At 30.1% G+C, this 16,096-nt stretch overlaps 2 protein-coding genes across 14 annotated transcripts in view; one reads left to right on the forward strand and one right to left on the reverse strand.

The window, feature by feature from the left end:
* Positions 1 to 6,526, reverse strand: part of LOC113510792 (dmX-like protein 1) — a 52,814-nt gene extending 46,288 nt beyond the window's left edge. For all 7 annotated transcript variants that reach the window (XM_052896176.1, XM_052896178.1, XM_052896174.1 and 4 more), the window contains exons 1-4: positions 6,216 to 6,526; positions 4,722 to 4,922; positions 1,040 to 1,193; positions 399 to 475 (exon numbers count right to left, since the gene is read on the reverse strand). In XM_052896176.1, the coding sequence (XP_052752136.1) occupies positions 399 to 475; positions 1,040 to 1,193; positions 4,722 to 4,922; positions 6,216 to 6,302 (519 nt within the window). In that variant the 5' untranslated portion in view covers positions 6,303 to 6,526. The remainder of the gene's footprint in view (positions 1 to 398; positions 476 to 1,039; positions 1,194 to 4,721; positions 4,923 to 6,215) is intronic.
* Positions 6,527 to 9,457: 2,931 nt separating this feature from the next.
* Positions 9,458 to 16,096, forward strand: part of LOC113510790 (endophilin-A) — a 52,557-nt gene continuing 45,918 nt past the window's right edge. For 4 of the 7 annotated variants that reach the window (XM_052896353.1, XM_052896352.1, XM_052896356.1 and 1 more), the window contains exon 1: positions 9,459 to 9,838. The gene's annotated coding sequence lies outside the window, so the exon portion shown is untranslated. Of the gene's footprint in view, positions 9,839 to 16,096 lie in introns of all 7 variants that reach the window. The other 3 variants (XM_052896357.1, XM_052896355.1, XM_052896354.1) reach the window with 3 other exon arrangements.

The following is a 16,096-nucleotide window of genomic DNA, read 5'->3' on the forward strand; positions in this document are numbered from 1 at the left end:
AAAATAATTAACATCCTTTTATTTGGATAGTCCAAGAATAAAGTTAATTCATCTTCAGATATTTAAGTAGATAATGTTATTTCAGGAATTTCTATAAAATAAAACCACGTGTTATCCAATTCCTTCCTTACGGAGACATTTTTATTTCTTTTTTTTATATTATAATGTCTTTTCATATATTTTTTTACAATATTAATGCAAAGGAATTACCTCTGTTTCCGATAGAAAAAAGAACAGGATTGTAAAAGTAGAACACTTGGTAAAAAAGATGCAAATTAATTTACTTTCACCCAGTATACACATAACTGCTCAATTTAAATGTACTATGTGTACTATGTATATGTAATAAATGGATAAATTGACTTGACGTATTTCATATGCGTATCTGTTATACTTACAGGTTCTTCTTCTTCTTGTTGTTTAGGTTTATCATCTTTATCGCTGCCGCCGATTTGAAAGGTTACACCAGAATTTGCTAAGGGAAGAAGGAAAGTTTTCAGCTTATTAAACTATCATATATACATATAAGATAATAATACATAAACTTTATCAATAATAATATAATAAAGCAGAAGAGTTTGTTTATTTGAATGCGCTAGTCACTGGAACTGGCAGTCAGATTAAAAAAATCGATTGATGATAATGACAGGTGAGCTTATATCTCGAGGAAGATTATGAGCTATTCAATGTCACAATACGATGACGTTCTAAGCCGCAATAAACAACTAGTTGTAAATACATACACGAGAAACATTAAATTATGACTAGTTTCCTAAGACATTCAGGAGGAGGGTCTTAAATCACTTGAATTTTATTGCATTGTATTGCTTTAAATATCTTGACTAATTTCGATATGATAATAATTTTTTTTTTTTTTGCAAATTGAAAGAAAATCTAATTCAATAATATAATAATAGTAGAATCGATATATTATAAAACTGCTTATATTAAAATTGCAGTTAAATTAATATAGTGATATATATGTATGAACTTCTATCATAAGAATAATAAGCGTTTCAGTTAAAGATATTCAACTTACGTTGACTATCTTCCTGATACAGCGACGCTTGATGCCAAAGCTGCAAAATTTTCCCTCCAGTCAATAGACGAGTGCCCTCAAGGTTCCACGAGAGGGCAGTGATAGGTCCGTCGGCGACCAGTTTACCGGTTTGTACCCACCGGTACTCCAAACCCTGAGAATTACAATCACATGATACACTGAATTGAATAATGAATCTAAGGTGGGACACAGAGTTCATTGTTGCTCAGCAAAGGTCGTTCAAGATTGTTATATAACAAAACGGTCCAATGATTCTGCGGTATGACATCAAAATTGGTGTAGGTAACAATATTGTACCACAACTGTTGTAATATTAACCGCATACAGTCCACAATTGCATTTAATTAAAATAGACAATTGCACAATATTTTCAGTACTCGATGTGACTTACATAATTTAATTATCTTAAATTATATTGCATAAAAAATAACTAAAAAAATATCGGAATTACATTTTCCACCTATAAGTACTTTGCCGACACAGATTAAGAGTATGCTATCCTATGTATGAATCTAGGACACAGACACAAGAACTATTTGTATACCTTTAGATATTTCAAACTATCCAGTCAGTGAATCTATAAAGGATTTGAATGAAATTCATCATATTTTATGGGTAAACCATGTTTTTGAATAATAATGACACATTTTTATCTTAATACACGCATTATCCTATTTCACAAATTATCAAAAATCCATAGACATATTTGCGTAATAATAACAAAACATCGTAGTCGTTAACCTATTTTCATGGATTTCTCGTAATGTATCGTGGCTATGTAGCCTCTGCATAGCGGCAAGCGTAGCAAATACGAGTTATTATTATGTAAATGTCATATCCTTCTTCGTTACATATAATATGTATATATAATTGAACCATTTGTACAACAAATCATAATCTACTAACATTTACGTTGTTTCCAAACCATACTAAATAAATGTGACCAATTAAATAGCAAGTGTTCTAATTGATTGTGGCAGACAATTATAATTTATACTAGGTCGTGTCTAACGCAATGCAGTTTTATAATAATGCCTCTAAGATATTTATTTATATATTTGTACATAAGTTTATTACTATTTTATATTAGTTGCAATTTGTGACATAATAAACAAACGCATAATCAACTTAGAGAATTCCTCTCGCATTGTCAAAGAATTGGCAATGCAAAAGGAATGCTTTCGGTGGCACAGTATATTCTGTGATGTCTATATTCACAGACGACACTTGCAGGGGAAAAGGATTGTTATTAATGGAGCCTAGCGGGGCTGCTATTAGCAATTTTCTTTGCCATGTCGACTCCCACACAGTTTCTCTTGGAAATCACCGTGGTCAATTCCTGATGAATTCATTCGTTCCTAATTAACCAGATTTTTTTTTACTATACACTCCTTTTTTTACCATACACCAATAATATCCCGCCAGTGTATAGCAATATCAGAAGCGTAATTACCATTTCATTATTTTGAATAAAAATTATAACTATCCTTTTTGAAGGCAGTTAAAAAGAATAAACGTAACACATAAATAAAAATGTAACAAACTGGTTATTAACTACGATTAACGCAAGAGAACAACGTCTATAGATATTACTGTATGATGTAGGCTATATAATGTTTTTATCTTTATCACACTAATTAATATGATCTGAAACTCATTTAATATGGGATAGGAGTAATGAACGTAATATAATTTTTAAATGCATAACGCAGTTTCGCCCCTTTTATATTAGCATATAACCTATCTCTGTCTTAAAATTCATTAAAATCCTCTCAGTAGTTTTTGCGTGAAGGAATAACATCCTTACAATCTTTCATATTATTATATTTATAGTAGTAGGTTATTTTATTTGCGGGAAAAAAATCTTGGAAAACTATACAGAATAATGAAACCAATATAACCTTAATCCTTTTTTTAATAATAATTTAATTTTAAGTATGAATACTTTGTTGTTTAATAGTCGCCTTAACGACCAACAAATCGACAATAAATTTGGCATTCACCTAGTATTTGTTATAAAAAAAACTTTTATCTCGGACAATTAATATATTTCGTTGCAAAATTGGTAGGCGGTAGCACTTACGCCTTTTTTATTTATTTTAAACAAACTAGTGCATAAATACTAAGTCTAAAAATTTGTTAACCATTTTCAGACTTATCTAAGAAACGTAAACAAAGACAGTTATTTTTTACCATTATGTTGAAATGCTAAGGTGAATGCGCACTTTTCCGCTCCATCCATCCAGTGAGACAGCCAGTCATTGAATATTACACGCCTATTATTTATAATTTTTTCACATCTCAAAGTAAATTTAACGACGTATCAGAGGGCCCCAGTGATAGCAATATACCCTTTAGGTCGATCTTTACGCGGTCTTTCCTAGAAACCATCGTGTTAATTCATGGTGATTTGTTAGTATTGTATTCGTTAGTTAATTGGTCCAATTGGCCAGATTTCATGGCACTGATACACCGCCAGCATTACAGCGCAGGTGCATCATGTCGCTACAACTAAATCAATTCCCTTTTCTAGTAATTCGCGGCGTTTAAGTGGATAAGTGCACGTTCATCTTTATTGTATGTTATCAATAATCTTGCATCTTTATCTAATCACTATGAAAATCACTAAGCCAAAAGTATATTTTTATAAATTCTACATACTATAGAAATCAATCAAATTGATATGATTTTATTAATCGCTTAAATTAGAGGGAGGTTATGCTTTAATTTTATTTGTGAGAGACCTGGAGATGTAGAAAGGAAGAAATGAATTTTTACACTTGTATCACAAAACTTTAATTGATTTTTTTTTTAAATAAATAAATACTACTCATATCAAATATCTTCAAAAGAGTGGTGGTTTGGTACAATAAAAGTAACAGATGGATTTTTTTTTCCATGAATATAATAAGATATTAAGAAGTACCTTGTAAGAAAACTTCACTGGAGTATGTACTTTCATTCTATATCATTCACCTTGGAGGGCAGTTAATGTAATTATATCTTCATATCCATTAATTTTTTTTCTTGTTGGATATTAAATAAAATTTTTTTAGAGCTCAGCTAGCATGGATATTACTATTAGATTTTTATTGTGGAATACAATTCTCTTAATTCTGGTATGGTAATTCTTAGTAACAACAAAAAACCAAGACAAAACAGTAACAATATTGAAATATCACATCACATATTTTCATCAGTAATATTTTTGTAAACCAATTAAGCTAAGGTTTACAGTGGTATGTATCAAACTATGCCCTCCTCTACCTATAAAATTAGAATATATCCCATTATTACCACACAAATCAGGTTTTTTAAGACTTGTCTTAAATTGGTTTTTTGTCTTTAGTTTCCATGACATTTAACATAGGCATAGTAAGGAGTATTATTACTTATTACTCTGTTAATAAAATTTTTTTCCATATGCAATATTTTAGACTTATAATTGCCAAGGAGCAGATATCCCCGCTGCCTTATTTTTTTTTTTCAAAGATGTAGTGTCAATGATACACACATACATACATAAATATATAGCACACACATACACACACACACACACACACACACATATATATATATATATATATATATATATATATATATATATATATATATATATACATGTTTACATTTTGAAAATTGTATAAAAATGAACACTTACATGGGTGGTAGCAGCAGTGTGTATCAATGGTGTAGGTTCAAATATGCATACTTCAGCACCATAAGCAGCGGCAATCTTTCCCGTGTCAGTACTACAGTCTAGAGATCCAATGCGGACATAGCCATGTATGGCACCTGGTATTATCTGTACCCTTTCAAAGTTAGATGCCAATATAACTATGTTACATCCTGCAGCATATGCCTGTAAAAGAATAATAATATAAATAATTCAATTATGAAATAACAACTGTATCCCATGGCTGTCAAGTTAGGAATATATAGTATATACTATATATAGCTGAAAGGTCATCATAATCTTTTCAATAATTTGAATGATTAGCTTTCGAAACTAATATTACAAAAAGGATTTGTATTTATTTATTACAATCATCATTGTAATAAATAAATACAAAACCTAAAAACAAACTTCAAAAATTATTTTACCTTAGAAAATTAAATTACCAGCAAGTAATGTGATTTGTATTTTATATAAAAAAAACTTAGAGATTTTGTACCTATCTACCCATACAAAACTGAGACAGGATGCTAGTACATAATAATAAATAAACAATTTATTTAACATTATTTATATAAATTGATAGGACAATTATACCTATTCTGTTCTATATATGCTTGCACCAACTAATATACCCAATATTTTTAATTTTCAAGTTAATTTAATAAATTAATATTAATAAATGCTTACAACTTTATCATTGAACAGTGAGTTAATATGTTTATATTATGTCTATTTTTTTAATAACAATAGTATTGATTTCAAATTCAGGCCAATTATATTGTACTGTATTGTAACTAATATCTGTAATAGAGAATATTACTGTTATGGATGTTATATTCTACATTCTAAAAAATAATCTTACTTTATGTGAATTACTTATCAGATACTTTTATAAAAATTAACTAACATCCATTTAACAACCTACATTCTAAAGGTCATTCCATCAATTTCAGGGAATTACATAGTAAGCACTATCTAATCTTTTGTAAAAATCAATATTTTAATAAGTTCGGCTCTTTATACTTATAGATATATTAATTTAAAAATTATAATATTTTCAATAATTTTAGAATAAATGAATGTCAATTAATATATAGGACAAATCTTGAGATAAAATACTATAACTGGTATAATTGTGCAAAGCAAAAAGTGCAAATCGTTCAATTTCAATGATGTTATTTAAATAAACATAAATGAGCCATGCAAATTAATGTTCAAGGATATGAACCACTGTGGGTATCTGTATTGGTATGTACAGCTATGACTAAAGTTTAGGAAGTAAATAGCATAATACTGTACTAGCAAGAAATCTTAGATAACATTTACTGCTTGGAATAGAATTATTTTGTTTGTCAAACTAGGCTAAATTAGATTTTCCTGTGTAAGTTGATAACTTCTAAACTGCAACATTAAAAAAGATGTCAGATCACGAGACCTGGCAGTAACCATACAACAGTCCATAACAGTTATACTTACTGTGAAAGGAATACCCTCTACTGAACCGACAGCAAAACATTGATCTCCTGAATTACAGGCGCCACTTAATACTTGGTGGCAGTTCATACTGAACTAATAAAGCAAACTCTTTATGCGCTATATTCCTTCAGGAGAATAAATTTCCAATGGCACAACTTTATTAGAGTAACACATAATTAATAAAAGAATTTAGTGCTTTAAACATTTCCAGGAATAATTAATTTTCGATATAATTGATCAAGAAATAGTTCACTGTGACACCACACACAGGCATAGACAATATAGAATTCAATAGAATAGAATCTGAGAGAGTGAGAAAAACCAGACGTTGACAAAGACATAGGAAAATGACAAACGGAAAAAGATCAAAATATAAAGTTCGTTTTGAACATTGAATATTCAAAACGAACTTTATAAAATAAAAAACATATTTAGCACATTTTATTTCATATATTGATATTGTAGCATATGTTACACACAGTAAAGCACATATTTATATAAATTTGATTTTTAAATTTACTATTAAGAAACCTAAGTTTAAGAGTTCTTTAAACCTACAATAACATTTTTTTTTTTTTAAATAGAATAGATCTATGTCACTTTATATTATATGGTCATAAATAACTTTATGTATATATATATTTAGAGGTTTTGAACGGTATCATACCAACTGTAAAAAAAAAAATAATAGCAAGTAAATTGAACCTTACTGAAATATACTTTAAATTAAATTTTAAGTAATAGTATTTTACTATTACATATAGTCAAGGCGCCTATGTTTTAAATAATAAATTATTTATTCACATTTTCATTACTTATATTATTCAATCGGAAAATTGGTGAAAATTAACAGAATTTAGTAAATAAATAAATAGTCATTTGGCTAAAAATTTTTTTTAAATCAAATCAAAACCTCAAACGGCGCCAAACGCATTTGTCTTCAGTGTTGCAAGTGATTGCATTACAACTTTCCCAGTTCAGCCCATTATTATATTATATTTTACCGATTTTTATGAAATTTTGTGTACATATTGGGTAGGTCTGAGAATCGGCCAACATCTATTTTCCATACCCCTCAATAATAAGGGTGACCTACTCCTAAATATATTTTTTTATTTTTTTTGACATATATTTTCTAATTTATTATGATTTAGCATTGAAAAAATATATACAAATTCATATTTTTATGCTGTTACGACCATCCCCTGTTTTTTAATCGCGATTTTATATACCGCAATTGGGTTGCAAGATGGCAAGCGAATATAATAATTATAGTAGGATAAATTTTCATGTATAGTTGTCGAAATAATGTATATGGTAAAACAACGTATGCAGAGTCAGTTAGTATATTATATATGTTTATTAAATCGGCAGCTATTTTCAATTATTTAAAAACGAAAACATATTTTATGTCTATTATTATCTCAGCCGTTAAATACCTACTGCTGAACATAGGCCTCCCCCATAGAGAAGGGTTTTGCTAGTACTTGCTACGCTTGGAGGGCAGGTTAGTAACCGCAGTTAGTTTTTGGTAATCTTTTAAAATAACTGAGAAGACGCCAGAAGCCGGAAGGTGACTCATTTTGTGCTAAGACCGGTCTGATATGCTCTGTTCGTCTATATTTAGATATAAATCAGTTTTTAGTAATGTCCGACCAAAATTACTTTTTACGACCGAAACCGAAACTTCCATATACAGGTAAGGTAAAGGCCAAGTTAGCAAAAAATGAAACAATGAATTTAGACCATTATTCTGAACTGAAAGCCAGTGGAAATTCTTTACGGAAAATTTTAATTGATTCCCTCTATTTTTCTCATTCAAAATCATGTAATCTGTGATTCTGTCATAATATAAAGAAATAATAATATTTTATAGTGATATTCTTTGAAATACCAAAAAACAGTAACAGGAAACGTATCACGCGTCGTGTGCGATACAAAATAATATAGACCATAGGGAAATATTGGTTTAATTTAACTAAAAATAACGATACATTGGTATCATGATAGACAATAGTAATTAGAAAGGGAAAGTCACAATCTTAAGTCAATGATAGAAAAACAAACCAGTATTTGTAAAGAGTTTCATATACTACAGTGTGGATCGTAAAATTTCAAATACATTGCGCAGCGCCATAACTAAGAACCGTTTATTATGTAGCTGTGGTGCATTTCCGGTGGGAAAATAATCTGCCATTTGATTCAAACCTGGATCAGGTCTTTTATTTTGGCCAACCTGTCCCTTACACCCTGAATATATACATATAGTCATATTTTTGTGGAAATAAATATAAATAGTCATTCACAATCAGTCAGTTTTTATATAGTTTCTGGTACTTGAACAAGTCATTAATATATAGCATATTATCACATCTTATTTGAAATAAATTATTTATACTCTTTGAAATAAGAAGTTAATTTGAACCTACTACACACAATTTTTTTTTTAATATTATTTATGAATAACATAAAATAAAAGGTACTGGTAAAGGCAAAATAACATTTATTCACTCATAGCTCAGTGCACTGAACACGTGCGATCACAGCGCGGAATCACTTAAGTTGTTTAGACTGCTGCCGTAGTTTCCGCTGTACGACAGTTGAAACCGAAATTAAACCAAAACCTATTTTTTTTTTGCCGAAACTGCACCGAATCTGAGACCGAAAACCTGGTATTTAGCAAAGATTAGTATTATTATAAATCATTATGTACCGTTTCTCCTTTGTTTTTTGCAGGTGTCGTAAGAGACGACTAAGGAAACTTAATGATCGAGGAATGGCCAACATCCTTTTTAAAATATTTACAAAGCCTAACTGTGGTTACCAACCCGCTTGCCAAGCATATGAACTAATGTTAGCAACCCTCTTATGGGGAACCCCTATGTTAGCAATGGATAGTTGTTGATTAATATGATGATGATCATACATCGTTAATCTTGTAATATAAATATATTCGTAATTTTTTTTTAATTATTTTTATTTTTCAATTTAATTTTAATGATATAAAATATTTAAAGAAAAACAAAGTATCTTAAACGGTATATAAAATTCTCCCGTGTACTTACTGTACTGTAAATACTGAAGAACTTAAAGACTGTTTAATGTGGAAATATTTATCTATAATATTTAACTATAGTAGCTATAATATTAATTCATTCATTTCCAGTATATTAGGTAATAATATTTTATGATGGCAACAGAATCAACGATTTACATCACTTGTATTTACATCACATATTTTCAACACCTTGAAAGCGATATTTAACGAAGTAGCATTATTTTAAATTCAGATAAAATAAACCGATGTCTTAACACAAAATATTTATTTATTTTCTATAATGTTAGTAAAACGGAATTCAATTTGAATATGACAGCTGCTACCTAGTTACCTTATATGTCAGTCAAATGTACGGATTTGTACTTATCGTCACCGTTCGTTTGACGTACTTTGATTGTTGAGTGGGTTGTTTTTGTGTATTGATCTGTTTTATAAATTGCAGTGAATTGGACTATTTTATAATTGAAAGACATTTTATATTAAACTTATCTGTATGCTAAAATAATCACATAGTTGTATGATTGTGACTTGTAGAATCTAAATTGTCCAGAGGCCTGTTATAAAGGTAAGGATTTTACTGACATAATTATTCACATTAAATTGCCCGATAAAGAATGTTTCATATAAGTAGTTTAATTATCTTTTTAATTTTAGGATTTATCCTACACTTTGTGCTGAGACAAATTTTGTAGATAGGTATCACTTGACAATTATAGCATCTTGCTATCGATTTATATGCAATATAAATAATTTGCAGTTTTTTTTTTTTTATTAAAAAGAGGCTGCTTTTACTTATTTGTAATTTCTATTACATCTTATGGAGAATGTGATAAATGATATGTAAATTGATGTATATCCATTAAAAATGTCTTAATTAGCATAAAAGATGCAGTAACAAACACAATTGTATTTTTAATTTTAATGAATATACAATATGTTAATAGTATGAATTGAAATTAATATTTATTTGCCAAAACATTTTTTACATGTATGTAACTCTACGAATTACACACTTAACTAATTTTTAAGCCTGCATCATGTAATTCTGAAATGCGTTTTAGCCATGGTGGTGTATTAAATGCTCAGCTGACATATATACATATATGCAAATTATACAATTAGATTGAGCATTTATATTTGTGTGTATACACATATATATACATATCTATCCATCAGTCATCCATAGACAGGAATCACAGAAAATATAACTGATTTTGCAACACAATCAATAAATAAATAGAAAAGAAAACAGGGTAATAGAGTTTAAACTCAATTAATGAACATTTTCCTAGTTATAGAGATGAATTTATAGTTGAAATATAGTTTAAAATAATTGTACTGACTTATAGTGTTTTCATTATAAAAATATTTATTTATAATAATATTACATTGGTTATTTTTTTAATAATAGGGTAAAAAAGATTTAAAAAAAGTAAAATCATTTTGTGGAAATAATAATCATGTAGTGGTTAAGGTTTTTTACTCATAACCTTGTTATTTACTTATAGTATTGAATATAATTTTATATTTTATCCTCTTGTTTAAATTTCAGCACTTTACTATAATTTTTAGATAGGTCTCTGCACCATAGTTAAACAACACAGAATAAACCCTAAGAGTATCCATTGACTTAAAAAATGATTATGGTCTAATAATTGTGGTAGATCTTCTTAATCTATTGTGATTAGAAGTCAGTTAAGAAAAGTTGACTGAAAGAAATCTCTTGAAGGGATAAATCTTCTTTTGTACCTTGTCATTTTGTTTATAACCTGATATTTACATGAATGTATAATGAAGTTTATAATAATGTAAATTCTGATAATCCAGGCTACCACTTAGTTTCACATTTACATAATTAGAGAATTTAGTAAACTTAAATAAATTTTTAAATGTGATATTAGCTTACTTACTACCCTGTGGCTTCACCCGTGATACTATTGTGATATTATAGTTTATAACTTTCCTCAAAAAATTAGTAAAACAAATTTTTCAAATCAGAATGGCAGATTTGTGTGTTCAAATTTTATATACAAAAAATGAACTCGTCTGCTTTATTAGCATTGATGGATTGACTTAAAGTAGTTTTAGGTTAAATCTTATTTTTTAATAATAAGTTAATAATTATAAATTCATATAAAAATATTGTTCTTTTTATCTCACTTCATATTTATGTACTATATATTTGATCTGGTACTGATAATGTTAAAATTAGTTATGACTGTTCCTAAATAATGTTTCATATTGAATGATGTTTTATTTCGGGTTACAATCTTGTTCCTAATTGATACTAATGGTACCAGATGTATGTACATTGAAACATCTGCAGAGCAAATTAAACTTTATTCTAGGCTGTCAACAAGATAGTTTTTCAATGATTTGAATGTAGAGTACAATGAAGTCATTCTTTTTGAATTAATCTTCAGGGTTGTATTAGCCTTTATTAGCTAATATTAGATAAGTAAGTATTGTTTTATCAGACTTGAAATTTTACTTTTTACATTGATATTTAGGTCTAAGGTTTTTATCATTGGTTACCCAAAAACTACTCTTCTACTTTATGAAAATTGATGTGAGTATACTGTGCTGTTCATATCCTCAATATATCGCTACTCGTGAGGTTTAATGTGTTCATAGCCTTTTTGGTAGAGATTGAAATTCCCAAAAGACTTAACGAGTTTTGTGCGACAAAATCTTGGGAAACAACTAGTCTTAATATGAGAATATTTATTATACCTACCTTGTTATTCAGAATGCGTAATATCTCATCACGTGTTATCTCATTTATTATGTTCTGCTCATTGCCCTTTTTTTATTGGATTAGACACGTTCTCATAGTCTGTTTGAGCAGCCTTAGATAAGTAAATCACCACGTTGTATAGGATTATATTTATAACGATAAAATTATGCAAAACGGAAGATGTGCGAGTAGGTAACGGTAACCTTTGTTGATAAATAATAAATCAATAATATACCTACTTCATTTACGGATCAGCCCTGTGATATGAGAAACCTGTCAACAATCATCTTGGGGTAAAATTCTAAACATGTGAGATAGTATAAAGTTGTATCTCTTCAATACTTTATTGTGGCTTATTTGTATATTGTTACACTCAGAGAAACAACGCGGGGGTTCGGTTGTTTTCTATTTATAGTTCACTCCCCCGGCTCTCAATTAACACCCAGTGTTATGTTATTATGTTCCAGCTTTTTGAAGTGTCCTTTATAAGTTTTTATGCGCTACAGTTTATATTATTTTCATTAGCAATGATATTTCGTGACTGAATAATTGGAGAGACCCATAGGTCTGATTGATAACAATCAACAAGGCGTAACACGTTGGTTAAATGATGACGATGATTGATGATTTCGCATATTATTGTTTATTCAGTCCTCCTGAACTAGAAATTAGAATATTTGAAAATGTTTTCCCTCATCTCTGGAATCTTAAAAATTAGGTTACATTTATAGAGCTGTCGAAAGTTACCAGATTTTTTAACCTATTATATACAAATTACAATGTCTATGAGGACAGCCAACATGCCCTAGCCATAGTAATCCCTCCATGATGAACTACTTAATGAAATTGGATCGCTTTCAAGTATCCTCAGGCGGGGAATGGTGAGGTCAAATTCGTAGAAGGCCAGATTCAGAACACTTCCGATTCTTATCTAGAAGGATTCTGAGTCAACCATGTTTAAAATATATATAATAAGGATGAATGTGTGCAAACTCCATTACTCAGGTTCCGTACCCTATTGTTGTGGCAATGTTATCCTTAAATCTATCCGATTTCTCTTAGAGTATAAAGTAAAATTGTATGTATTAATGATGAACAATCATGACGACTAATATCGGGTTTATCAATATCATTCTTGGTGTGTTGTGAATGATACGAATAGTAGGTATTATGTTCCGGGTGTGGGCTGTGTGGTCGCGATGTCTGCATTTGTATCAGTAAATCAGTCTCTTCATTGCTAGAATTACCATGTTACAATATATAATATATTACATGATATTATTTACAAGAAGGTAAAAAGTAACATACTTAAGGAGCCATTAAATTGCTCACAATAATTATGTGCATTATTAAGCATTCCGCTACTTTTTTAGACAATTCGTATCAATTACAATAAAAGTATTTCATATGCTAATGCTGATTCAAGAATCTATATAGCAAATTTCATTTAAATGTTTACTCGATAATTTTTCATATTTATATGTTAGTAGGATATAACCGTAACCGGCGAGGGGGGGGGGGGGATTGTTAGCAATAGAGTTTCACGTGGTTTCCCCTGAAATCCATCGTGAACAATTCTTGTTGAATTCGTCAAGATGGGTTAACTGACCTGCTTCATCCTCACCTATCTTTCACTGGTTCCCCGCCGATGTATACTGATAGCGCGGGTAGGGTTACTATTACATTATCACCCATTAAAAAAACTGTAAATGGCGAGCACGTATGAAAAGATTGATGAATGTGGAAGAAGCGAAAGAGGTTTGTTTGAATCGAAGCATTTGGCGTTCCATTGTTTCTGCCTACCCTAATGGGAGACATGCGTGACAGATATGTATGTATGTATATATGTAGGATATCCAATGTATGGCAAATGAAAAATAAAGTAAAAAATGGTTTATAGGAACTCCCATAGGTTGTTATGCATAGTTGTAAATGAGAACTATTTATTATCCGACTGCTAAAGTAGAAGGATATGTTTAACCATGAAAGACATAGAGCGGTGCATTTTTCACTTATAATACGATCGTAAAGCATATTTGTATAGAACATACATTGTCATTGGTTATGATAACAACGTTTATAATTTCTTATCCAAATATTTAGACTGTAGCGTTCATCGCAGTAAGTACATTTCGCGCGTGCCATATTTCCGTTGTCATTAATAGAATTCAAAATGCAGGAGTTTTTCATTTCTATGTTATTTAAAAAAGTTAACCCTTCTTTGCATACAGGTGGAAATTTCCATCATAACGTTGCCCAAAAATTACATAAGAGAACAATTTCACTTTAGGTTGATCGTGTCTGGATACCTTTTTAATTCCCATTGCAGAAAAAAAAACCATAGCTGTTAAATTTATTTTGTTAACCATTTTTTCTTTAATTTTGAACAAGAATTATATCACCTTGATTTATTTCACCAATAAAAAAAATCATGCAAAGAAGGGTTAAATATATTTTGAATGGGGGAAAGGTATTGTTAGTAATGGGGTCTAATAGCCCCATTGCTAGCAATATGTCGACCTGATAGGGTATCAGGTCGACCTCCACGCGGTTCCCCCTGCAAACCGTCATGTTTAATTCTTGTGGAATTCATCATGGTGGGCCGACTGATCTGCATTCATTCTCACCTATCATCTTCCACTGGTGCCTTGTCGGTGTATACCGACAGTGCGGGCTGGGTTCCCATTCTATTTTCACCCAATAAAAGAAATATATTTTGAATATATTCACAATTTATAGTTATATTTAATGCCTTTACTAATATTATAAATGTGGAAGTGAGTTAATTTGTTTAGCGCTCATAGCGTCTTAAAGACTTTTAGTCATTAACAGTCCACTGCTAAACATATGGCTCCCTCTATTTCGGGTATTGTTAAAAGCAAAGAAGCTTTGCAGGCGAATTGGCAACTGCAGTTACAATGACTTTGGCTTTGTCTAAAGAGGGACGCTACTGTCCATCCTTTAACTATAAAGTTCACTTAGTATTCTCTCATGGCAGTTATGGGAGAGGACGAGGTGGCCCATTCTATGCCGGGATTGCACGACATTTAATGACAATATGGGGTGGAGAAATACATAGACTATTTTTATCTTTGTTAGTAAATGTATCCCAATCATGCGGACGAGGGTTTCGATTAGTTTAACCGTTGGGGTTACAAGCAGAGTTTCCATAACTCCTTTCACCCTGTGGAAAGTCCCCAGAGATAGGGCGGAAAGCATTGCATTATAGTAATGCTAGTTTGGATCAATTGTGTAGCGAAGAAAAAAAATCATGCGTACGAATATTTGATAATCTTAACTTTTGCTTTGAGGTACCCATCGGACTCCGAACTAATTTTCCAAAATTTTTACATAACTATTTTTCTTGCGTACGTCAATAATGTTGAAAGATGTTAAACAATTTCTGAACTAAGTTCACCACTTAGATAATATGTTTTAAAGAGATTATGTAGTACGCACTTTTATATTATACTTTTGAGTTTTGACCTTATATGTATTATGAACAAAACAAAGGGACTGGTAAAAAGCTTTTGAATCCCTCGTTATTAAACTGTTTCCGCAACTTAATTCGGGTATTAAAAAAAGTATTTTAGATATTGATATTATTAGAAAACCACTTGTGCTCTTTCACAAATTGTTGTAATAAATACTTGACCGCTTTCGTCGTTTGAAACTTGCAGTTTGGCAATTTGTGAAACAGTGTTTTTCTAACAATAGGCATGTGTTTAAAGTTCCCCCAAGTGTCTACAATCATGACTATTAACATTATTTAGATTTGACAGAAAAAAATTGCTATTAAGCACCTATTACAAATAGATAAAAAACAACTACGTATTATTTATTTACTTATGATAATATATGCGATAGGATATCTTACAATCGATGACATACGATCCTTTATACTACAACAGCGATTATTTTTTCCATAATAATTATTACCGCACTGGGTTAATAAAGAAACGATTTTTTAATGTCTTAAAGCAACGCAATGGTTAGTATACCTACTTATTCAAAAACGTCAAATCACTATTTCGATGACAAATCAGACTATCTAATGTCGTATACGCTTTTTGTAATTTAACAACT

Source organism: Galleria mellonella, unplaced genomic scaffold (genome assembly GCF_026898425.1).
Source record: "Galleria mellonella isolate WM207_F2 unplaced genomic scaffold, CSIRO_AGI_GalMel_v1 utg32, whole genome shotgun sequence".
In the NCBI taxonomy this organism is placed as follows: Eukaryota; Metazoa; Arthropoda; class Insecta; order Lepidoptera; family Pyralidae; genus Galleria; species Galleria mellonella.